The sequence below is a fragment of the Dermacentor variabilis genome, chromosome 11 (assembly GCF_050947875.1).
Source record: "Dermacentor variabilis isolate Ectoservices chromosome 11, ASM5094787v1, whole genome shotgun sequence".
In the NCBI taxonomy this organism is placed as follows: domain Eukaryota; kingdom Metazoa; phylum Arthropoda; class Arachnida; order Ixodida; family Ixodidae; genus Dermacentor; species Dermacentor variabilis.
In genome coordinates this window covers 30,443,533-30,466,049 of record NC_134578.1, presented here as the reverse complement: position 1 = coordinate 30,466,049, position 22,517 = coordinate 30,443,533, and the positions used below count along the sequence as shown (strand labels likewise).

At 44.2% G+C, this 22,517-nt stretch overlaps 1 protein-coding gene across 1 annotated transcript in view; it reads right to left on the bottom strand.

The window, feature by feature from the left end:
• Window positions 1-1,168: 1,168 nt before the first annotated feature.
• Window positions 1,169-22,517, bottom strand: part of LOC142564726 (glucose dehydrogenase [FAD, quinone]-like) — a 105,383-nt gene continuing 84,034 nt past the window's right edge. Inside the window, exons 3-11 of the mRNA XM_075675864.1 lie at window positions 21,659-21,848; window positions 20,871-21,002; window positions 20,295-20,416; window positions 17,582-17,752; window positions 15,148-15,301; window positions 12,498-12,661; window positions 11,264-11,441; window positions 8,276-8,498; window positions 1,169-3,418 (exon numbers count right to left, since the gene is read on the bottom strand). Coding sequence (XP_075531979.1) covers window positions 3,235-3,418; window positions 8,276-8,498; window positions 11,264-11,441; window positions 12,498-12,661; window positions 15,148-15,301; window positions 17,582-17,752; window positions 20,295-20,416; window positions 20,871-21,002; window positions 21,659-21,848 — 1,518 coding nt within the window. The 3' untranslated portion in view covers window positions 1,169-3,234. The remainder of the gene's footprint in view (window positions 3,419-8,275; window positions 8,499-11,263; window positions 11,442-12,497; window positions 12,662-15,147; window positions 15,302-17,581; window positions 17,753-20,294; window positions 20,417-20,870; window positions 21,003-21,658; window positions 21,849-22,517) is intronic.

Sequence of the window (22,517 nt, the reverse complement as noted above, 5' to 3'; positions counted from 1 at the left end):
TGTTTGGTTAGAATGAACTGTTGGCCCTACAGCTAGCTGCCGCTGCGCTCCGTGTCCTACAAGCAATTAGAACTTACATGCGCCTCAATTTCATGTTTCTTTTCTTCTTTTCCTGTCTTATTTAGTATGCAGTCCATAGAAAGAGACATGCCAACGTATGCACTTTTACATAAGAAAGCAATTTGAAACTGCAAAAAATCCTGCTATGTGAGCCCCGTCAGCGAATTTGACATGTCAGATAATCTGCCTTACTTTTCAGATAATAGTTGTTTCCACTATATTTCTTGCAGTTACCACTAAAACATTACGGATGCCCAAAAAATGTTCAACGAGAAAAAAAAAAATGTCGGGGCACACTGTTGGCAGTCTGTGCATCATCTTTCGCAAATTCTCAAATTGCAGTAACATTGTTAAACACTACATGAACATTTAATTTTTGTTCTAAGAATTGAGGGATGGAAACGAAGGGCAGCAAGGTTATCATAAATTATTTGTACAGATAAAGAGATCACACAAAGGTTGGTGAAATCTGTACAAGTTGGCGAACGTCAACAGAATATTGTTAAAATCATATATTGATTGCCTTGAGCTTTTTAAGGCCTATGTTCATGCAAGTAATACGGAGTAAAAGACCGCATCTTTATGCATAAAAGCATGCTGCTCTAAATTCCAGGGTTTGCTGAGCGATTGAGCTTTCCTACGTAAGTGGCTTCACATTTAGCTTGACATTATCATGATGCTTGAGGTAGTATAGGCAGAAAAAGAAAACCAGGCAGCTAAGATCACCACTTTAACGGATACAATTACGTGATATTTTAATAGTGTTGTTAGGCTGCATATTGGGTTACGTGCATTAGTTTAAAAGGTAAATGAAAACAATAGATTTTTAATCATGAATAGAATTTGTAGATCGGCTTATTTGATTATTATTTACTATGAAGGCGCAATGAATTGCGAGGCGCTATCCGACACTTGATGCTGCTGAAACTTAGATGGCAAGAAAGAAATTGTTAATCCAAATTAAATAGGTCTTCAAAGAATGTGCTAGTCCTGCAAGAGGGATGCATTTTTCTGTACACGCATTTACACAACAAAAAATACATACCTTCGTATTGAGCGGTAAATGCAGCCATTATCTGCATGAAGTATTACTCTTGAAAGCCTCATGAAAAAGTGATGATTCGCGACGCAGTTGACTTTATTCTCGCATGCCTTTACTGCATTTTACCAATTGCGTTGGCTTGCCCATCAGATAGGCCGCTCAGGAGTTGCACATTGGCAGCAGTAATGTACAAAGCTCATACGAGCCACTTTGCGCAGTTAGTCATAACGTGTCAAGCAAACGCTCACGCTCTTTCAGAGAACTGTAGCGAACCGCAACCATTGCATACAACATTATAGTACTGTATGCCCTTATCCTTCCTTACTCTGGTGCAGTCGGTACACGGTCGCATGGTGCCGTGCGAAATCTTGGGGCCTCAGGAAACTACGGCGGAGCTATTTATATAGCGCCGTACAACGTAATGCCAATCTGCAGCGGTTTTGCCCGCCTGTGCGTTCGCACTCAGAAAGCGTTAAACTCGAGCCCAGCTCTACTTGCGTAGTACAACAGGAATTTCACCACGGTATCATTGCACCACTCCAAGTACAAATCCTGACTTCTGCACTCACGATGGTAGCACGTTGTCCGGGTTGCTTTCATCGCAGACTCAATCAAACATTCTACACACCAAGTGGAACACGAAGCGAAGTCTTCAGATCCCGCGCACGTTTAAGGCACTCCAATCTTCAGAACAACTCCACAAATTGTCACTCTTGCTTTTCTGTTGTCAGTCATACAGTGGTGGTGAGTGTCGGTTAATGTTTGAAGTTTGTGAAAGCGTAAGGAATGGCCGAAGACCCAACTGACGGTAATTTCCGACTGGTCTTCAGCGAAAATCCATGCAATCTAGATCTTCGTTAGCCCAGCACTGGCTTTCGCTCGTGTATTCCTCGTGGTGATCTTCTGTGACCACAGCAGAGCGTCTTGTTGCCGATATCAGTGCGGAAGGCCTGTCTTGGTGGGCGAAGGGGAACAATAACACGTATAAGCACGTTACAGTCTTTGCCGCATACGCGCAAGCCACTCCACACTGCGGCGGCATGACAGGTCTCGTCCAAGTTACCGGTGGGCTTCTCGCGGGTGCTGCTCCAACGAGCAACGAGAACGCATGTTTTGCTTTTCTTAATGCCTGCAATTTTTGCATCTCAATATTGCTACAAATTATTTTAAGCCCTGTGATAACAGAAGTCTTGGGACTTGAAGCTCTTCTTCGACTATGCCAAGTGGAGCCCAGCACCACTAACTTCCTTCTCTTCAGTAGCACCCCTCAGCGACTCCAATAAGAAGCTATTTGAGAAACACATCATTACTCCCGTGCATTCATGAAGACGATGAGATTGCCTGATTACAAAGTATTCGTTGAGAAATTACCGTGGAAATTTATTGCATGACCTCTGAGATTATGCCGCACCGACCACCCAATCTCTTACTCCATGATTATTAAGGCGTAGTTTCACTTCATTCAATGGGCGGAACTGTCACCAAGAATCCTTGTGATCGACAGATGAAGAAAACATTTATAGGAGAAGGTCTGTTAGAGGTATAGGTAACGGCACAAGGCAGGCTTAGAAGCTACCAGCAGGAGAAAGAAGATTAAGCAGATATAGACAGACTGCTAGACTGAAAAGCATGTATAACATACCTGATTAGCTCAACCAATCTAGGTGAATATTTTTCATCACCCCGTTTCAGAGGGGATACCAATGAGTCATCATCATCATCATCATCATCACTGAAGGGATCTTACATGCAAGTCTTTTAGAACATTTGCATGTAAGGCTCTGTAGATATTTGTGTCGATGTGGAATTTCGAGTTGGTGAATAGTTTGGAATACGCAGGTGATGCGTTATCGGCACTCAACAGCATATAATCCCGAAATGCCGAAGGCAGTGCGCAGAGTGGCTTGCGTGCGTTTGGCGAGGTCAGTGCGTGCGTGTCTGAGCTGTTAGTTAGTGCTCACAGATCTATTGCCCCCGGCGCTGGGCCCGACGGTCTATGAGTCCTTGTGCACAGCACACGGCACGTGTTTGTGGCGCTGGCGTATAGTGAGCAATGCCTCGGCAACAGTCTTTGGCAAGAGTGCTTGCAGCGCTTGCGGCCGCCGCTTCGCGCGGCTATCGGCCAACCGTGGTCACCTCTTGCGCTTGGCAGCCTCGTGCAGCTGCTGGTGGAAGTTGCTGTGGTGGGCCCAGGCGGCCTTGACAATGTCAGCCCCTTTCTCGCCGATCATGATCGACGGCGCGTTGGTGTTGCCCGACACGATCGTGGGCATGATGGAGGCGTCGATGACCCGCAGTCGTTGCACCCCTTTGACCCTGCGAGATGAAGAAGGGTACAGAATTAGGGATCTTGGGGGGCGACACTTATCGAGAGTGCACGAAGCGAAGCGCACCGGCAGTCGATTAAATCGTCAGGCTTAGGTGGCTAGGTGTAGCCACGCTGTACAGTCTTTTGTGTGATCACGACAGAGGTTCCGTTCTTCATTTTTGTCTTCCTACCGCGTATGGTAACAAACTGGATGCCGATGCTGCTGAGCTTCCTGCCACGATTTGCTTAGCTTTCTCCCTGAATCCTTTCTGACACAGCACCCGGCGCGACATTAATGGGCGTGTGGCAAGCTGCGCATTCCTATGGAACAAATTTCGCCGCTGCTCTAGCTATCACTCGTTCTCAAGCATTAACTTCATCTTCACCATTCTATTCTTTAATTTGAAAGTAACCCCTGCGGTATAAATTAGGCGAAGTCTCTTAGCCCACACATTCGCAATGACATGGAAAATATCCGTTGCTATCACTTTATTCCCAACTAGCCTTATTAAAGTAGATACAGGGAAGATTTCGGGCACGTTGTAGATCGTCAAATCATTGAAACCCTTCATATATAAGCCAAGTCTTTGTATGTAATGCATACTGAAAAAGCTTGCTCGGAGACACGAATACAAACTGAGAAAAGACAAGGACGAGCGCTAACTCACAACTGAAGTTTATTACAGACACATTCGCGAATAAATAGGAAAACCGAAACAGAACAAAACAAGGCTATAATCTTGAACATCACGTGTTATACCGTGTACCCACTTGAGTTGGCCAAAAACCGAAACTCCCTATCAGAGAAGCGGACGGAAGCCTAATAGATGCATTTTTCTCCGCTGATACTCATACGGAAGGCCTGCAAGAGCTAACGCACGAGTCGATCCCTGTGCCTGAATAGAATTGTTGCTTTGTCGAAGAGCGGCTTCCATTGGATTTTCTTTTTCTTATCGTTCTTGCCACACGTACGGCGATGTTTACTGAGGTTATCAATGGAATCTCCCCCAAGTAATCATCGGTGTTCTAATCTTTCTATATATCTTCCCCTTCCACTTTCTCTTTTTATCCCCCTTAACCGTTGCCCCCGTACAGAGTAGCCAACCGGAACTGCCTCTGGTTAACCACCTTGCCTTTCTCTGTTCTCTCTCTCTCTCTCTCTCTCCTAATCTTTCTTTAACGCGTCACCGTGATTGGCCGATGCACAACGCGCCACAGGATAATGGCATCTTGGTTTGTCTTCGTTTCTCGGCGGAAACTTTTTCAGTATGCATTTCAACCAACTAGCCCAACTATCTGCTCTCCTTTGTATGGAAGGAGAAGACGCATAAAATCCTTTAATTAGGGCGTTGGGTTCCGCAGGCACAATAGATTTCCAGAAGAGAAGTGTCTCGCCTCCTATGAAGGTTTCCGAGCGAGGCCGATTCAGACAGTGAGCTGTGACATTCAGCAGCACTTGCTAATAGCCACGAATGGCTTGATTTAGTAAGAGCTAACTGGACAGGCCGCCATTGAAATATGAACCTGGCAACGTTTAACGCTAGAACGTTATCTAGTGAGGCGAGTCTAGCAGTGCTATTGGAGGAATTAGAGGGCAGTAAATGGGATATAATAGGGCTCAGTGAAGTTAGGAGGCCAAAAGAAGCGTAAACAGTGCTAAAAAGCGGGCACGTCCAGTGCTACCGGGGCTTAGCGGAGAGACGAGAACTAGGAGTCGGATTCCTGATTAATAGCAATATAGCTGGTAACATACAGGAATTCTATAGCATTAACGAAAGGGTGGCAGGTCTTGCTGTGAAACTTAATAAGAGGTACAAAATGAAGGTTGAACAGGTCTACGCCCCTACATCCAGTCATGATGACCAGGAAGTCGAAAGCTTCTACGAAGACGTGGAATAGGCGATGGGTAAAGTCAAAACAAAATACACTATACTGATGGGCGACTTCAATGCCAAGGTAGGCAAGAAGCAGGCTGGAGACAAAGCCGCGGGGGAATATGGCATAGGCACTAGGAATAGCAGGGGAGAGTTATTAGTAGAGTTTGCGGAACAGAATAATATGCGGATAATGAATACATTCTTCCGCAAGCGCGATAGCCGAAAGTGGACGTGGACGAGCCCGAACGGCGAGACTAGAAATGAAATAGACTTCATACTCTGCGCTAACCCTGGCATCATACAAGATGTGGACGTGCTCGGCAAGGTGCGCTGCAGTGACCACAGGATGGTAAGAACTCGAATTAGCCTAGACCTGAGGAGGGAACGGAAGAAACTGGTACATAAGAAGCCGATCAATGAGTTAGCGGTAAGAGGGAAAATAGAGGAATTCCAGATCAAGCTACAGAACAGGTATTCGGCTTTAACTCAGGAAGAGGGCCTTAGCGTTGAAGCAATGAACGACAATCTGGTGGGCATCATTAAGGAATGTGCAATAGAAGTCGGTGGTAACTCCGTTAGACAGGATACCAGTAAGCTATCGCAGGAGACGAAAGATCTGACCAAGAAACGCCAATGTATGAAAGCCTCTAGCCCTACAGCTAGAATAGAACTGGCAGAACTTTCCAAGTTAATCAACAAGCGTAAGACAGCTGACATAAGGAAGTACAATATGGATAGAATTGAACATGCTCTCAGGAACAGAAGAAGCCTAAAAACAGTGAAGAAGAAATTAGGAATTGGCAAGAATCATATGTATGCGTTAAGAGACAAAGCCGGTGATATCATTACTAATATGGATGAGATAGTTCAAGTGGCTGAGGAGTTGTATAGAGATTTATAGAGTATCAGTAGCACCCACGAGGATAATGGAAGAGAGAATAGTCTAGAGGAATTCGAAATCCCACAGGTAACGCCGGAAGAAGTAAAGAAAGCCTTGGGAGCTATGCAAAGGGGGAAGGCAGCTGGGGAGGATCATGTAACAGCAGATTTGTTGAAGGATGGTGGGCAGCTTGTTCTAGCGAAACTGGCCACCCTGTATACGCAGTGCCTCATCACTTCGAGTGTACCGGAATCTTGGAAAGACGCTAACATAATCCTAATCCATAAGAAAGGGGACGCCAAGACTTGAAAAATTATAGACCCATCAGCTTACTGTCCGTTGCCTAGAATCTATTTACTGAGGTAATTGTAAATAGAATCAGGAACACCTTAGACTTCTCTCAACCAAAGGACCAGGCAGGATTCCGTAAAGGCTACTCAACAATAGACCATATTCACACTATCAATCACGTGATAAAAAAATGTGCGGAATATAACCAATCCTTATATATAGCTTTCATTGATTACGAGAAAGTGTTTGATTCAGTCGAAACCTCAGCAGTCATGGAGGTATTGCGGAATCAGGGTGTAGACGAGCCGTATGTAAATATACTGAAAGATATCTATAGCGGCTCCACAGCCACCGTAATCCTCCATAAAGAAAGCAACAAAATCCCAATAAAGAAAGGCGTCAGACAGGGAGATACGATCTCTCCAATGCTATTCACAGCATGTTTACAGGAGGTATTAAGAGACCTGGATTGGGAAGAATTGGGGATAAGAGTTCATGGAGAATACCTTAGTAACTTGCGATTCGCTGATGATCTTGCCTTGCTTAATAACTCAGGAGACCAACTGCAATGCATGGTCACTGACTTGGAGATGCAAAGCCGAAGGGTGGGTCTAAAAATTAATCTACAGAAAACTAAAGTAATGTTTAACAGTCTCGGAAGAGAACAGCACTTTACGATAGGTAGTGAGGCATTGGAAGTGATAAGGGAATACATCTACTTAGGACAGGTAGTCACTGCGGATCCAGATCATGAGACTGAAATAATCGGAAGAATAAGAATGGGCTGGGGTGCATTTGGCAGACATTCTCAGATTATGAACAGCAGGTTGCCATTATCCCTCAAGAGAAAAGTTTATAACAGCTGTGTCTTACCAGTACACACGTACGGGGCGGAAACATGGAGGCTTACGAAAAGGGTTCTACTTAAATTGAGGACGACGCAACGAGCTATGGAAAGAAGAATGATAGGTGTAACGTTAAGGGATTAGAAAAGAGCAGATTGGAGGGGGGGGGTAAGGGAATAAACGCGAGTTAACGTATCTTAGTTGAAATCAAGAAAAAGAAATGGGGGGCATGGGCAGGACACGTAATGAGGAGGGAAGATAACCGATGGTCATTGAGAGTTGCGGAATGGATTTAAAGGGAAGGGAAGCCTAGCAGAGGGCGGCAGAAAGTTAGGTGGGCGGATGAGATCAAGAAGTTTGCAAGGGCAACATGGTCACAATTAGTACATGACCGCGGTAGTTGGAGAAGTATGGGAGAGGCCTTTGCCCTGCAGTTGAAGTTGCACATAAGTTGAAGTAGGACGGGATGCTCGGGCGAACCTGTCGGCGGCATGCCTTTGCAAGGCTTTGTCTGTCTCCCCCACTGCGGTGGTACGAAGAGAATCTTTTTAGTGTTTCTAAGCACGCAAACACTGTAAAATGTGCATTTTAACCAACAGAACGCATGAGCGCTTATCTGAAACACCGTCTAGGAAGACCGACACTCGTATTGCAAACCATGATAAGGTTCTGGAAATGTCTTTTCCTGATTATCAAGCGCGTCCCTCATGTTACTGGTTGTTTCCCTTCGTGTTTGTGACACCATGGCTCTAAGAGCACTGGCCTTAGGGTTATGTGGTAGGCTGTGATGAAACTATCTTTATAACATACGTAAGCTGTAACTGCCCTCGGGGGCTCGGCGCGAAGTAACCCAGTCGGCAGCCCTATAAGAACAGCGACAACATTCAGTAATCCCTCAGCAAATATTTAGCTTGCCCCATTGAAGGATGCCACAGAACGCTTTTCACAAAGGTACATACTGCTTTAGCTTACCTAAGCTGTGGGTCAACTACTGTGGTCGGGTCCCAAACTGGTCCCATCTTTGCCGTGCCGACAGGATGGTAAATAGTGTTGGTGAAAGATCGCGCCATGCACGCCAGGTTCTCGTCGCTAAGGTGCTTGTAGTGGTCGCATCCGGGGAACGGCAAGTCCCACATACGAACGCCGTACTTCCTGAAAGCTGGCGCTTCGGCCACCGCCATTGAGAACTTCATTGCTGAAAACGGAGCAAAGATATGAAATGAAGATATGCAGAGTGTGTTCAGATAAAGACTATCAATAGAGACCAAACTTTCGGTTACTAAACATGTGGGTTTGAGGCGCCTATAAAAGGCACTTAAAACTTCATTTTAGGCACGATGGAGGATGTATAAACTGTTCGTAAACCACGACCTGTTTTGTGTATTGAAGGTAAGTAGCTCACTTTCATAGCGAGAAAACTAACGTAGGGTTCACTTGCAAGGTCTTGAAGACAGCAACCGTATTGTCCAACCCATCGCTTCACAGGACGTTTCTAGGTGCATGAGAGGCCGCTTTTCGTCAATCCAACTAATACAGCCAACACCCTTAATGCATGTCTTCTGATTCAATGAGCTGGAATTATATGTTTAATTGTTAGTTTCCTTACAATGTCGCATTAACGGTGTAGCGAACACGAAAGACGCCGAACAGACCGGGAAAGCTGCTAAACAGGTAATGAGAGGAGCTAAAATCCGTGACTAATGGATTGAAATCAACGGCATGTTCCAGTATGAAAAAAGTGTAATAGTGTAAGTTTAGAAATATTTGTAAATGTTTTAAGAACTATAGCATAATATTATCATCTCTACGATTTGTGTTTTAATACTGTGATGTTTTTCAATCACAATAAATTTGCACGTTAAAAACGAACGCTTAATGTCGACAGAGCTCAATAGAGTGCTTATGTATGATGCCGTCACGTATTCTGCGATTCTTGAATGTTCGCCAGTAAAAACCTCTGAAGTTTCTCTGAGCACAAAAAAAAAGATTTTCTGCTCTAGGACATTCTGAAAACTTTGCACAAATTTTCTCGGCAGTTGCTACCACACACATTGCATGGATTAAATTTGCTTTAGGATCCGGCAGCTGTGTTACGACTCGCCAACTGTTCACGAAAACTCCTCCTTGGGCGATTTTAGTGTATCGCTACTATTTCATTTCTTGCAACATGTTTCCTTTTTAATCACGCTTTGGAGCATATGAGTACGCACGTCTTGACATGCACTTATTTCATTAAAAATAGTGGGAGTGGGGGGTGGCAAGGGCAGAGTTAACTGCTCATCTATTGCATAATTTAGATGGGCCCCCATCGGCTTGTATAACTGTGCAACCGTAGAAAGAGTGGAGGCAACGAAAAAGGCGACCGCGTGAGTACAGCCAACATTACCTGCAGTGGACTTCGTGCACTTCCTCCAAGCACGTGCGCTCCGCAATGCACAGTCAGCAGTTTCTCTGACTTAAAAGTCTGCCATACAACTTTGTCAAAAAGCTGCGCCTTTCTCCATCAAATCGTCACCTGCCGAGTAACGCGAAGTTGCGTGTCCACCACCGAAAGAGGAAAAGCTGTGATCTTTCGGTCTCTCTTGCATTCCCAACCAGTCTCAGACAGATTTGAGAGGTCCTCAAAAAGGCAACTAAAGTTGCTAACAAAAGCACTTGTTTGCTCGGTTCCGTTGCCGGGCGTGTATTCGTAAGAAAAGGCGTCTGACAATACTGGCAGGTCTCCTGGAAGCTTTTAACCAAATGTGCTTTCGAAGCCAAAATAGCGCCCCCCAAAAGTGTTTTCAGATCATAGATGCAGATATCGACATATACAGGCACAATGGACATATATAGGAGTGCACAGGCGCAATAAACTCATTGCTAAACCACTTCTTTGCCCTTAATTTGTGCTCAAGCACCAAAAGGGCGGAGCCCTCACGTGCGCACGAAGCCAGGAGTTCCATATACGAAGCCAGGACTTCCATATACGCAGGCGACAGGCCATGGTATCCCCGTAGCTTTGACGTCTGTGCCGAACTCAATGTCGCGGGTTCGATCACCGCCGCGGCGGCCATATTTTCATGGTGGCGAAACGCACAAATGCTCCACGTACATAAGTTTAGTGGCCCGTTATAGAACCACCGTTGGCGAAAGCGAATTCCAATAATTGTGGCTCTATGAACTAGAGTTTATTTTTTATATATTGCGACAGGCACAGCAGAAGAAATGTAATCTACATCTAGCACTAGACCTATACTCGAAACATAACAAAGCATATTAACCCGTTGAGGCGTCCAACTATAAGGACAGATTCTGCGACAACACTACCGTGTGCATCTCTAGCATGAGTCGGCGATGTGCTTGCGCATCTGTTTATGCCTCGAGGGGTAGCGTCACTTACAAAGTACCTGCCTTGCAAACATCTGGACCTTTTCAACTCATAGTATACCTAATTGATGCTTTGGATCTTCTTTTCAATTCTGCTCACACAGCTGTAAAACAATTAGGACTCTTGCGCTGTGCAAATGTAAGCAGGGAATTCAAACAGCGTAGTATTTATTTAATATAGTTGAGTTCCTCCCTGTGAAGCTAGAACTTTTGTACAGCAAAAATGCGAAACTAAAGAATGTCATTGAACAGTGTGTAAATAATACGAAAGGCAACAGAGAACGCCCCTGACGTTTACTAAGTAGACTTTACAAAAAAATCAAGGGCGCCACGGACTTGCCCTATGAAGCGTAATTCCTGGATGGATGTTTTATCGCCTCTGTTTCAGCTTGAATTCCAAAATGAAACCTTCATTTTAACATGAGTGGCAACGATGTTGCTGGTGTTCATGTCGTTACGCCTCTTCCGGCGTTCTACTTCGTTCTTGTTAGCGTTGTACTAAGCAGTGATGTAGCCAGGAAATCCAAAATAATGTTCCGTGGCTGCAAACGTGTTTTAAAAAAAACCTTCCGGTGATTAGTGCATGCTCACCATCAACTAGTGTCATGATGTCGTCTGGGTGACTGAGGTACTTTGGGTCCAGGATAGGTGGGTCGTGCGGGTTCCGAGACCGCAACTTGATGAATCCTCGAGATTTGGGTCTCAGCAGTACCGGATACACGGACATCGTGTCCGCGTAAACGTAAGGCGCGTAAACTTTCTCCCAAAGCTGCAAAAAACGCAACGAAGGGAGACATTGAATGCTACGCTAAATGCGTGCGTGAACAGGTAGCATACACCAGAGTGCCTGGATTACTTCTGGCTTAATTCCAAGTCATTTAGTAAATGCGACAAATAAACCTACTTTAGGTAACATAGGTAAATACGATTGAATTTGTGTGTGCCTATAGAGTGCGAAATGGGGACTTGACATGACGTTATAGGGCACAGTATGTAAGAGATTTGGACGATTTAAAAGTTTTATGTAGGTTTTGTGCAGCCTATTTAAATGTAATTGATTTCTTTGATTAAAGCTTTGTAGTTTAGCGTTTGATGTGTGTGGGTACGTAGATCGCGTGCTAAAACGTGCGAGGGAGCCTGCTATCTGTCTTTGTACGGACAGATATCTACGAAGGACACGCAGATAAAACCACTAAATAAAATATACAGTCAAAGCTGCCGGGAAGAAAGCCATTTCACATGTACAGGGCAATTTTCACATTCCCATTTTTTGACCCAATTTTCGCGCTTTTGTCCAAGAGAGGAAAAAGTAACGACGAAGTGAAACAAGACCGTTCGCTTTAGCCGCAAATGCAAGTAGATCGCAAGTTCCAATTAGTGATAGTATGCCAAGGCGAGAGTTTAGCTTGGGTTTATAGGACTGCGTGCTCCCGCATAGGTTGCAGAAAATAGCGCTAGCCTTTTCTCCTTCCCCACAAGAACCACTTCTCTCTCATAGATATGTCTATTACTTTGTAAATCTTGGTTGCCGCAGGGGTTGCATTCATATCCCTTGATACTATTCGTTTTTTATCATCCAGTCTTCACGGCCGACCGATGTCGGTGATAACGTCGGTGTCGGTGCTCGGGCCCCTGACAAAGCACTAAGCGGAATAGCGTTGTGATAGGACGCTTACATAATCCCGGATTTTCAGTCAACCGGTGCACTTTATCACAAAATCTGCGTCGATGCTAAGCAGACAGAACCGAAGTGACGTAGCGTTCTGAACATATTGGAAAGTAGTGTCGCAAGCACGGAATGTTACATCACTGAAGATATCCATACCTCGTCAGCAATTCCTTCGGTACGCCTGAATATCTGACCTCCGTCGGATACAGGCGACCCGGACAAAAAGTGGATTTCGATGTCCGGCCAGTCCATGCTTTTGTTGGCGTACTTCGTGTTGATGAATGCCAGACCCTCAACACCGCCCAGAAGTGTCAGAGGGCCTGCAAAAACGCACAGACGCCAACAGAAAGCATCGTTTACAGTCCTGTAACGCCACCAGACCATTGAATGTGAATTCACTTTCAGAGTTCAAGAAGAGTAATGCCACGTTGACGGAACAAGGAATAACGGTGTCACGAGACGAAGCCTGCGAGCGAAGGTTCTCATAAAATCCCTGGTTGCATCATGCTGAGATTGTTGCGCTTTATGTTAAGCACAATTCACACGGCGCTAAAACTTTTTCCGGTTGCTGCTATTATACTGTCACATTGCACCAGATAATTGAATAAAAGAATTCTGCTGCAGGAGGTAAATTGTGTTAATCTTAAATGATGCCACGCCAATTGAAGCTGCAACAGTCACCCCTCTTCTCGCTAAATCTTCTATATGAAAGATAGGTGGGAACTTCGTTATAAAGGGATTGCTTAGTTTTGTGCGATATCTGTTGCGGGCTACAAGCTTGCATACAATCTTTGTGGTCGACGCACACGGCATGCTCAAGTTTGAAAATTATTTAGGAGACTTGACGAGACCCCTAATGAAATCACGATCTGTCTACGTACGTCGTATCTAGGAATGCGCGTTAGCAACAATGACTCCAAGAATAAAAGAAGGCTCAAGCGTTCCTTTCTTTACGTACCTCACATCCAGAAAAGTGCGTCAGCACCAATTGCTCGAAGAATACAAGAAAGCTCAAGGGTTACCTTTTGTGCTTATTGCGAGCTTTACGGTATCACAAGAGTGAAACGCCGTGTCATGAATGCGGCATTGTCCAGTCAGTTATACAGGGTGTAGTAGCTTATATTAACCATGCTTTGAAACATTATGGATCAGTTCTCAAGGATGAAATTAAGTGCGTGCTGCTCAGAATCTAGTTGAAAAGCCAGCAGTATGCCTTGCTGATGGCAACATCAAAATTAGTGCCGAAATCTGGCCTTTCTGTCCTAATTGGCAGACGAGACCTAAATTAAGAAGTCTTAGATAACTGTAACATCGCATGGGGATGTTTTCATCAAGACATACTTATAGTGCCTAATTTTAGCGTCTGTACAATAATGCTCACGAAATGTTTCTAGAAATAAACTGTGATTATGCGCCCACCCACACTAGAAAGCAGCGCCCTAAAACAGGATCACTCAGGGCGGAATCTTGTTAGAGGTGTTTCGGCAGAAAACACAAGCGCGCAACAACTCTTTGCAGGAAGCCTCAAAGCCGTCGGCGCCCGTTATGTCACCAGCACCAAGACAACGTGTTGTCTTGGTATGGGCGCAACAGTTAAAACGGCATATCTCTAGCCTGTAATTACTTTTTTACGGAGGTTATCACTGAGCCTGCTTGAGAGCGCTGCATTCTGGTGTGGAATGCAAGGGGAGGGTACACAATCACGTGGTTTTTTTCCTATTTTGTGTGCCCCCTTTTACAGATGGAAACAACTAGCGCTCTAATTGTATCTTGCTGAACACATTCCAAGTTCGATATTTTTAGGGCTTTCTACAACTTCTCAATTGACATCTCGTGAGAAAGGTGAGTAATGAAAAATTTTAATTAATTAAATAAGTGGCACCAATAAAAGCTTACTGGCGGCTTCTCAACTCGACTGTAAAAAATGCCTTCTTGTTTATGTTCCCGTAAAATAATCCATAGTTTTTTAATGCTCGGAGAATATTAACAGGGACACACACCATATGTTGCAACACTCTTGGTTAAGAGTATGATAGTGGTGAACGTTAGCCACCTTCTAAAAAACGTTCACAAAACTTCAAAATTCTAGATTATCATGAAATCGTGTTGCACGATGAATTTACATATTATCCAGGAGATTGTGAAACAACTTTTAACATTACTGCATAAGTTTCACACTGCTACTGTGAGACACTATGGTCAAACTAAGCTTCTTGTGCGTTATTATTGAGTCACGACAGCATCAAGATGTAAATTTTTGCTTTATCTAAACGTCAAGTGGTGCAAAAAGGTATATATTTCTTCAAGTACATGCAGACATTCGGCGAGAAGTCACCCCTCCATTTTCCTGTTTTGGTGAAGAAAGTATTCCTGCAGATTGATGGTACCATTACAGTTTTTCAAATCCTGCGTGTCGTTACACTTCAAAAGCGCATAGTTTATCAACAAGATAATTATGGCGAAAAGTGTTTTGATTTGACTAGGTGCTCCAACTATTTTAAAGCGTAAACTTGGAATTGTGGCAAGCTTAAAAACTGCGGACAAAGTGCGGCGAAGTAAGTATATAGCAGGCATTTGTATGAACATATTTCAAAGAACACAAAACGCTGCATTCCGTTAAGTGAATGTTGATTCACCTGAAACGCGAACACACGACATTGCTACCGCGATCATTTGGATCTTTTAATTGTTCATTAACCTGAACTGCCACATTAAGCGGATTTTCAACGAACTATGTCTGCGATTCGACCTTTCTTAAACCTCGTTTTCCGAAAACATTTGCACGTCGCCTTTTCCGATGTCTCACCTTTCCCTATGGTGAGATAGCGGAGGATTTGTTTGAGGTTGAACACTCGAGTCTGGACCATAGACACCGGCTCCTCAACTAGGAAGTTCATGCCACCAGGGTAGATGTGATCTTGTAAGTTGTATCCCACTGGTAGATCGGCGAGGACGGGAATCTAAGCAAAAGAGCAAACATGTTATGCGAAGTTCAGCGATATAAAGAGTTTATAAAAATAACTCGACCAAAAGAAACCAACACGGTGGTTATAGCTGTGGCACAATCCTTACTCCGCTATGGAGCGAGCACACCGAGACTACTCGAAGTATCGCCTGTGGCGACTTCTATTCGATGACCATGTTTTCTTTGTTGTCTTAGCTGCCAAAGAGATACATTCGCATGGTGAACTAATGCTTGAATATTCAAAGACCGAGCTATATTATACAGAGGACTACTACTCCAGTTGCGAGCATTAGGAGTGCAAAAAATTTTGCAGGGCGCTTAAGCTTCGCCTTTAATAGCGGAACGCGATAGTTTTCAAAGATTCCTGACTGCTTCTTACGCTTCCTGGCAACTGTAGCGTATGTAACGGTAACGTTTACCGGGAAACGTTGGCCGCGAACGCTATGCACGAAGGTTGGCTTTGTGGTAGAAACGCGGCCTCTTGCGTAGGCCGCGATGCGGCGGAGGCGAGCTCCAGAAGGAGGTATTGCAAGGAACCGGGTGCGCTGCTCCACGGCCTTCGAGACACGCGAATGTCGGCGCGCGCAAATGGCGCACTCTGCGGCCGGTCCATGAATTGTAGAAACGCTAGAAAAGGTTTTTTTTTAATGTTCGCGTAACAGAATTATGTTTTCTCATATAGTCAAATTACAATCTGAGAGCTACCATGTCTACAGCTTGTGTGTATGTCGTAGTTTACAATTTTTCCGCGTATTTTAGCTTGAGAAATTCAATTAGTTCCGCAAATTCCTTGCGTCACATGGATGGCCTGGGTATGGGTGGTTCAAACATTTTCTTGACGGAACGACGTCCGACGCCGGATGCCGAAGCGGGACGCCTGATCCACGCCGACGCCGTATTTTTTTCGACACGGACTCCTCCACGCTATCGCGTTAAAACACAAAATTTAGTACCAAGTCACATTATACTGACTGACGCTACAACTATAATATTCGCGAACGCGATTAGTTCGTATTGTATTTGCAATTGTAACAGCATTCTTTAGAGACCGATTGCGACGTTTTGGATACGGTCCATCAGTACTCTGTCAGTAAGTTTAGCGCCAATGAAATTAAAGGGTTAGTGCTTCGAGGATTATCGGCAATGTTGGTAGCTTTCTCGCGGCTCCATTATCTCAGGGTTGCCTTCTTGCTTTGTGAGACGTACGCGTGTTTTTATGTAGAGAACACAGAATAAGCCAATAATCAAGAAGTTCGCCGTTTCGGTCGGCATCCAGATTTGTCTGTAACCTTGCGGTTGGTACACTGACCTAAGCGTGGATGTTTCATACATAAATATACAATGATTAAGGCTACAGCTTTCATTTCCGGCTTACAAACTGCAATTTCAGTGTTGCTCTTTCAGTAATCTCTCCTTTATCCGCTTTCAATGCGGTGCTTTAAATTTGCGTCGGCAGTCCACGGATTCTCATGAAGAAATATAAACGGCTGTTTGTTCCCAAAATGTCCGAAAAAAGTCACAGATGGCATGGACCACCGTTCCGTGTGTTCGAGCAGGTTACCGGAAACTAAGGACGATGATCGCACAGTAAGTCCTACTGGTCCATTATTCAATTAACTAAGCTTTTGTGGTTAGGTCCACGAGTTACTTCACAGAGAGACAGTGGTTTATTTGCAGTATAGTACTTTTATACGCGTGTTGAAATTGAGACACTGAAGCCAGTTAGTAAAAGCAATAATGTCTCTTCAACAGATGTCCCAGGATCATCTCCAGTATAAACACAGCGAAAGTTTTTCTTGTTTTGCTAGAAAATACAAAGTTGTTCTGCATTGTATTTTCTAACAAACCTACCCTCACGTGCTATTTTGGAAAATTAACTGAAATGCCGGTGCATCTTGTGGCGATGTTTGATTACGGATCTTTTGAAACATGTGCTTCCCTCTCAATTTATAATTGGACATTGCCCTATCGCTGTCTACCTCCGATGCTACATTTGAAACCTACGTCCCGAAGCAAATAGCTAAAAGGCTGTGGAGTAAAGCTTTGTTCAATAGATCACGAAGCGTTGTGATATGTAATGCTAGTAATATCCACCACTTCAAGAAATCTCCCTGTAGAGGTCATATTGTACTACAGGCAATAGCTGATTAGAAAGAAAAGCATGCTCAGGCAGGAACGCAAGAAAAAAAAGGCATTGATGACCATTTAAAGAGAAAAAAAAGCACCATCGATTGTCTTCTTCGGATGACAGGGAACACTTTATGCGCATGCTTACTCCCAGCTTATGCAGGTCGTCTTTCGGTCCGATGCCAGATAGCAGCAAGAGCTGGGTACTGCCGATGGATCCAGCCGACAGGATGATCTCTCGTCGGGCGAACACCATGTGGGGCACCTTGAAGCGCTCGAATTGGACGGCGCGGGCGTTGTTCCACTCGTCGAAGTGGATCTGCAAGTTTTGGTCACCGCAACACAATGTAGTGAGTGAGCGCAATCTTTTTGCTGGCCCATGAAAACTACGTCACAGGCAGTTGCAGTGCTCTAGCTGAACATACACTACAGTCATCGCACCACCGTCACGTCGAAACGATGCCAACAGGGCACGAGAAGCGAAGCCCTGATAAATCCATGCTGTCAGCGGACTGCACGATTCGCGATGCAGTGTCTGACTTCCCTGTGGAAAATCAGTTATGCGGAAGCCCACAGGGTGTAGGAAAGTTCGTGAAAGCGAAAATTGCCACGCACCTTACCGGCACGAAGCTACAAAGGAAACCAAATTTGGGTTTTTCGTAATTCCGTATTCGTCCGGGAACAGGACGAATTTATACTCTTCAACTGCGAGCCTTTCTTTCTGAAAAATTCACATTGAGTTTGCTTTGTAGCTTCGTGCTACAGTCTGACGAGTGACTTTTTTTCTTCGTTTACTGCCTTCCGCTTGCGTTTTGTCGCAGAGACTTGTGCGTAGAGGAAGAATACTGCTGGCCCAATTGATATTCTGCATGTAGGTAGTGCGAGAACGTGTGTACCTCGCTTCGCTTGAACGTAACCTCTTAACCGGTGATCATATCGTAACACGCTGATGATATCGCTCTTCAAACATGACCTTCAATGTGTCACTAACTGGGGTTTGGATTGGTGAATGACCCTGAACACTTACAAACGCAATCTAATGATATTTACTCGCAAATAATCCGACTCTATTTTCAGTTACTCACTTGGCAATAGTATCGTCGCTCGCACATCTTCATACAAGTACCTTGGCATTATTCTAACACCGAGCCTTTCATGGTCATCCCACCTTGAAAAAATAACGGCTAAAGCATCGCGCACTCTCGGGTATCTAAAACGTAACCTTCGCAGCGCTCCTTCCCTCACCAGAAAGATAGCCTACCAAAGATTAGTGCAACCCCAGCTCGAATTCGCAGCTTCTATATGGTCACCTCATCAGGCATATCTAATCCAGCTTCTAGAGTCGATCGAAAACCGCGCTGCACATTTCATTGCCAGATATTATTGCCCATTTTGAAGCGTAACTGACATAAAGTTGTGGTTGTTGCTTTCATCTTTGGAATCACGCAGGAATATAGCATTGCTTTGTCTTCTGCATAAGATCATGCGTAATGTGCGCTCATCTACATTACCATTCGTTTGTCCCTCCCGCACATCTAGACGTCTGCATAATCATCTCAGTTTCCAACGCATCTTCGGTCACACCAATGCATTCAACTGCTCAGCTTTGCCACATGAGATTGCGCTGTGGAATGGTCTTCCTAATAACATTTCTGACATTAACAAACCATTAACCTTCAGACAAAAAAAATCAGTGTAATATATGGCTAGTACTGAGCTAAAAACAAGTAGCTGCTTTCAAATTATGGGGTTTAACGTGCCAAAACCAATTTCTTATTGTAAGGAACGCCGTAGTGAAGGTATCCGGAAGTTTCGATCATTTGGGGTTCCTTAACGTGCACCTAAATCTAAGTACACGGATGTTTTCGCATTTCACCCCCATCGAAGTGCGGCCGCTGTGGCCGGGATTCGATCCCGCGACCTCGTGCTCAGCAGTCCAACACCACAGCCACTGAGTAACCACGGCGGGTAAGTATCCGTTTTAGTTTTGTTGTTAAATTCATTGTTATGTACTTATGTAAGCATTTGTGCTAAGATTGTTTGCTTTACTGCATACTGGAAAGCTAACAACTGTTAGTTTAACTTCATTTCTTTTTACCGTTATTTGTTTCGCGTTCATTGTTTATTATTTGATTATCGTTCTGTTCCCATTTATGTAACAGAAAACATGTTTTTGCTCCACAGTTGTTATCTGTATCGCCCCCCCCCCCCTTACGCTATACTCCCTCTGGAGCCTGTGAGGTATATGAAATAATAAATAAATAAATAAATAAATAAATAAATAAATAAATAAATAAATAAATATGTCTCAGTTGGTGATGCGACTTAACGGTTCGTCCCTGCGTCAAAGTATTACGTGATTCACATTACGTTTTTTCTCCACTCTAAAGATACATGCCATCGTAGCACTTGCTGGTATACAATCGCAAGGCACGGCGTTGTTTTGCTCATTTTTTGTGAATTTGTGCTATTTCTTAAGTCAGTAGTTTTTAATGCATTGTCTGCCAGCTTTAGCCACGGCAGAACTTGAGCTGGCTTTCAATATATGACTGAGGACAACGAAGGCAATGTCCATACGTATATGTGCCGTCAATGGCGCAACCTGTACGGTAAAGTCATCATTTTGCGAACACACTCGAGACACAATAATTTCATTCTTCCTATTTCATCGTTCACTTTTTGTTGCTGAATAGTTTTGCTTCAGTTGCTTTTCCGCAATTCTTATGCATTTCGGAATTATAAGAGGTTTTCATTTCCGACAACGTGTCTATTCCTTTCGTGAGGATGCTGCGTCGAATTTCCTAGCGCGTATTAACAATGAAGCGAAAGAAGTGGGATCGATGCTTCGCCGGAACACGCACCTTGGTGGCAACTGAGTAGAGAGTGATGTGCAGGTTTTTTCGATGACGAATAGGCTTCACGAACGCCTTGCCTGTGCTGCACCTGGCGCTTCGCCTTATGGTACCTTGCGGTATGGCAAAACCTGGAACCACAGCATTGGGAATAACGTACATTAGCAATGACGCTTTACCTAATTCACAGTTTGACGTGCACTGTAAAAGTGAGTACGCCGGCACCAATTAGTGTGACGAAAATTGTAGGCTTTGAAGCCGATAAAAATATTGCTACTTATGCCCAAAATCACGCGAGATCTTCACCAACTTTAATTTACATCAAATGGGCTTCGGAACAACACTGAGTTCACAAACCTACAAACTGCCACCTCTGTAATATTACTTGAATTGAACTCCGGAATGCGGAAATTAGATCATCAGATTCGTAGCTGCGCTCTGTGTACACAACTCTCGCAGAAAAAGCTTTTTAGAGTACAAAGACTGTGTAAGTGACACAACTTAGTAAAGATGCACTTTGCTTATTGCCAGCTCGACAGCGTTTCTTGTTAAAGCCATCAAACGCTTATAAGTGGTATGCTCGACCTGTTTGCTGGGGTCCGTTGAGGTCGACGTTTGGGTAGCCTAGTTGAAGACCGGCATCAATGAAGGCGTGTCCCAATAGCGTTGCGTATGCTGGGGTAGATACCGTAAGGGGGCCGCCGTGATTATGGTGCCCTGAGAAGAAAGTAGCAATCGCGTTGCTAGTAACAAGATATCACATAAGGTTTAGACAGATGTTGATATATTCTAATTCATTTCGTGTTGAAAATGACAACTATGTCGTTCTTTTTTATTTCCCCGCCGTTTTCTTTTTTTGCAAATTCGTGTTCTTTCGACGAGGTGGAACATCACCAACATTTATTTCGGGAAGTAGGTTAGAAAAAAGAAGACGCATGGCATTTTGTAATTATTTTGTGGACTTTTTGCAATATCAATTCGCAAAGAAACGTAATGGTCTCGACCGAAGCGCTCTCACTGTAGATTTGACTTCGCATGTAAACGCTCCTTCTTGTCTAGTAAAATGTAATACCTTTCTTTATTAGAAAGTTAACACTTCTTCATATAAACAGCGTTCTTACTAGTTGAGCAAGTATGCATGTGGTAGATCTGCATATGTAGTTTTTTTTGTATTTGACCAGGTACTAGACACATAGGTCCACCTATTTTGTACTATTGTTAAATAAAGCCCAATTTTGATTGACTGATTCACTCTGTACACTGTACATTCTTTCAGGTAATGAACATCTAATCTCCGTGACAGCGTCGCACGTTTGTAGGAGTTAGTCATCATACGTGAACGTATGTACAAATCGTCCAGCAAGGACGCCTACCATTCTGCAGAACGGCAGGATCTCGGTTGTCCTCTGATTTGAGGAAGTACGGGAACACTTCCTTCCATGACCATCCCTCGCACCCGTTTTGTGCCCAGTGGTCGTAGTCGTGTGGGTTGCCCCGGATGTAGATCATGTAGTTGATCACACTCGAGCCTCCCAGCGCTTTTCCTCTCGGCCATGGACTCCTCTGCACAGCGGGAGCACCCATTAAGATTTTCGGGATGAGTTCAAAGTAACTGTACGATGTCAAACTTCAACTACAATAAACGCTGCGTGTCGTATGGCAGATCTAGTGCCTTTGCTTTTCGCCATACGCATGCGCATTTAGACTAGTGATTGATGACCTTCCTAATAATGCTAAGTGCCTGTCCTATAGTTTCAATGTGAGCAAAATTAAAGACGTAATCGAGATTCGTCTGGGACATGTTGAATCTGGCCTGACTTATGAAGACGTGTATTTTTACAGCGAAGCTGTCTGTGACTAGGATCCCGGAATTTCTTCGTGGAGTAATGTCGACAAAAAAACTATAATCAACAGCTGATACCTACAGTTGCAATGGTTCATACCCCCGTAAGGCAGAGGCCACAAACAATCAGCGAAGTGAACTTAGCAACATTAGCGATGCATGTTTTGACAAAAATAAAAAAAATACAATGATTTGATATTGCACGCGTACTTCGCTATATCTGTGTTGAAGCACCTCCCAGGCGCGCGTACATCCAACCCTTAAAGTTCCCGCCGTGCGAAATGTTCAGATTAAGTTTGAATCTTTCGGCTTGTTGCTTATACCTTGTTTCAGGCAGGTCTCATGCTTTGAAGGTTGGCTAGGCTAGAAGCCATGCCTGCCTACCAATC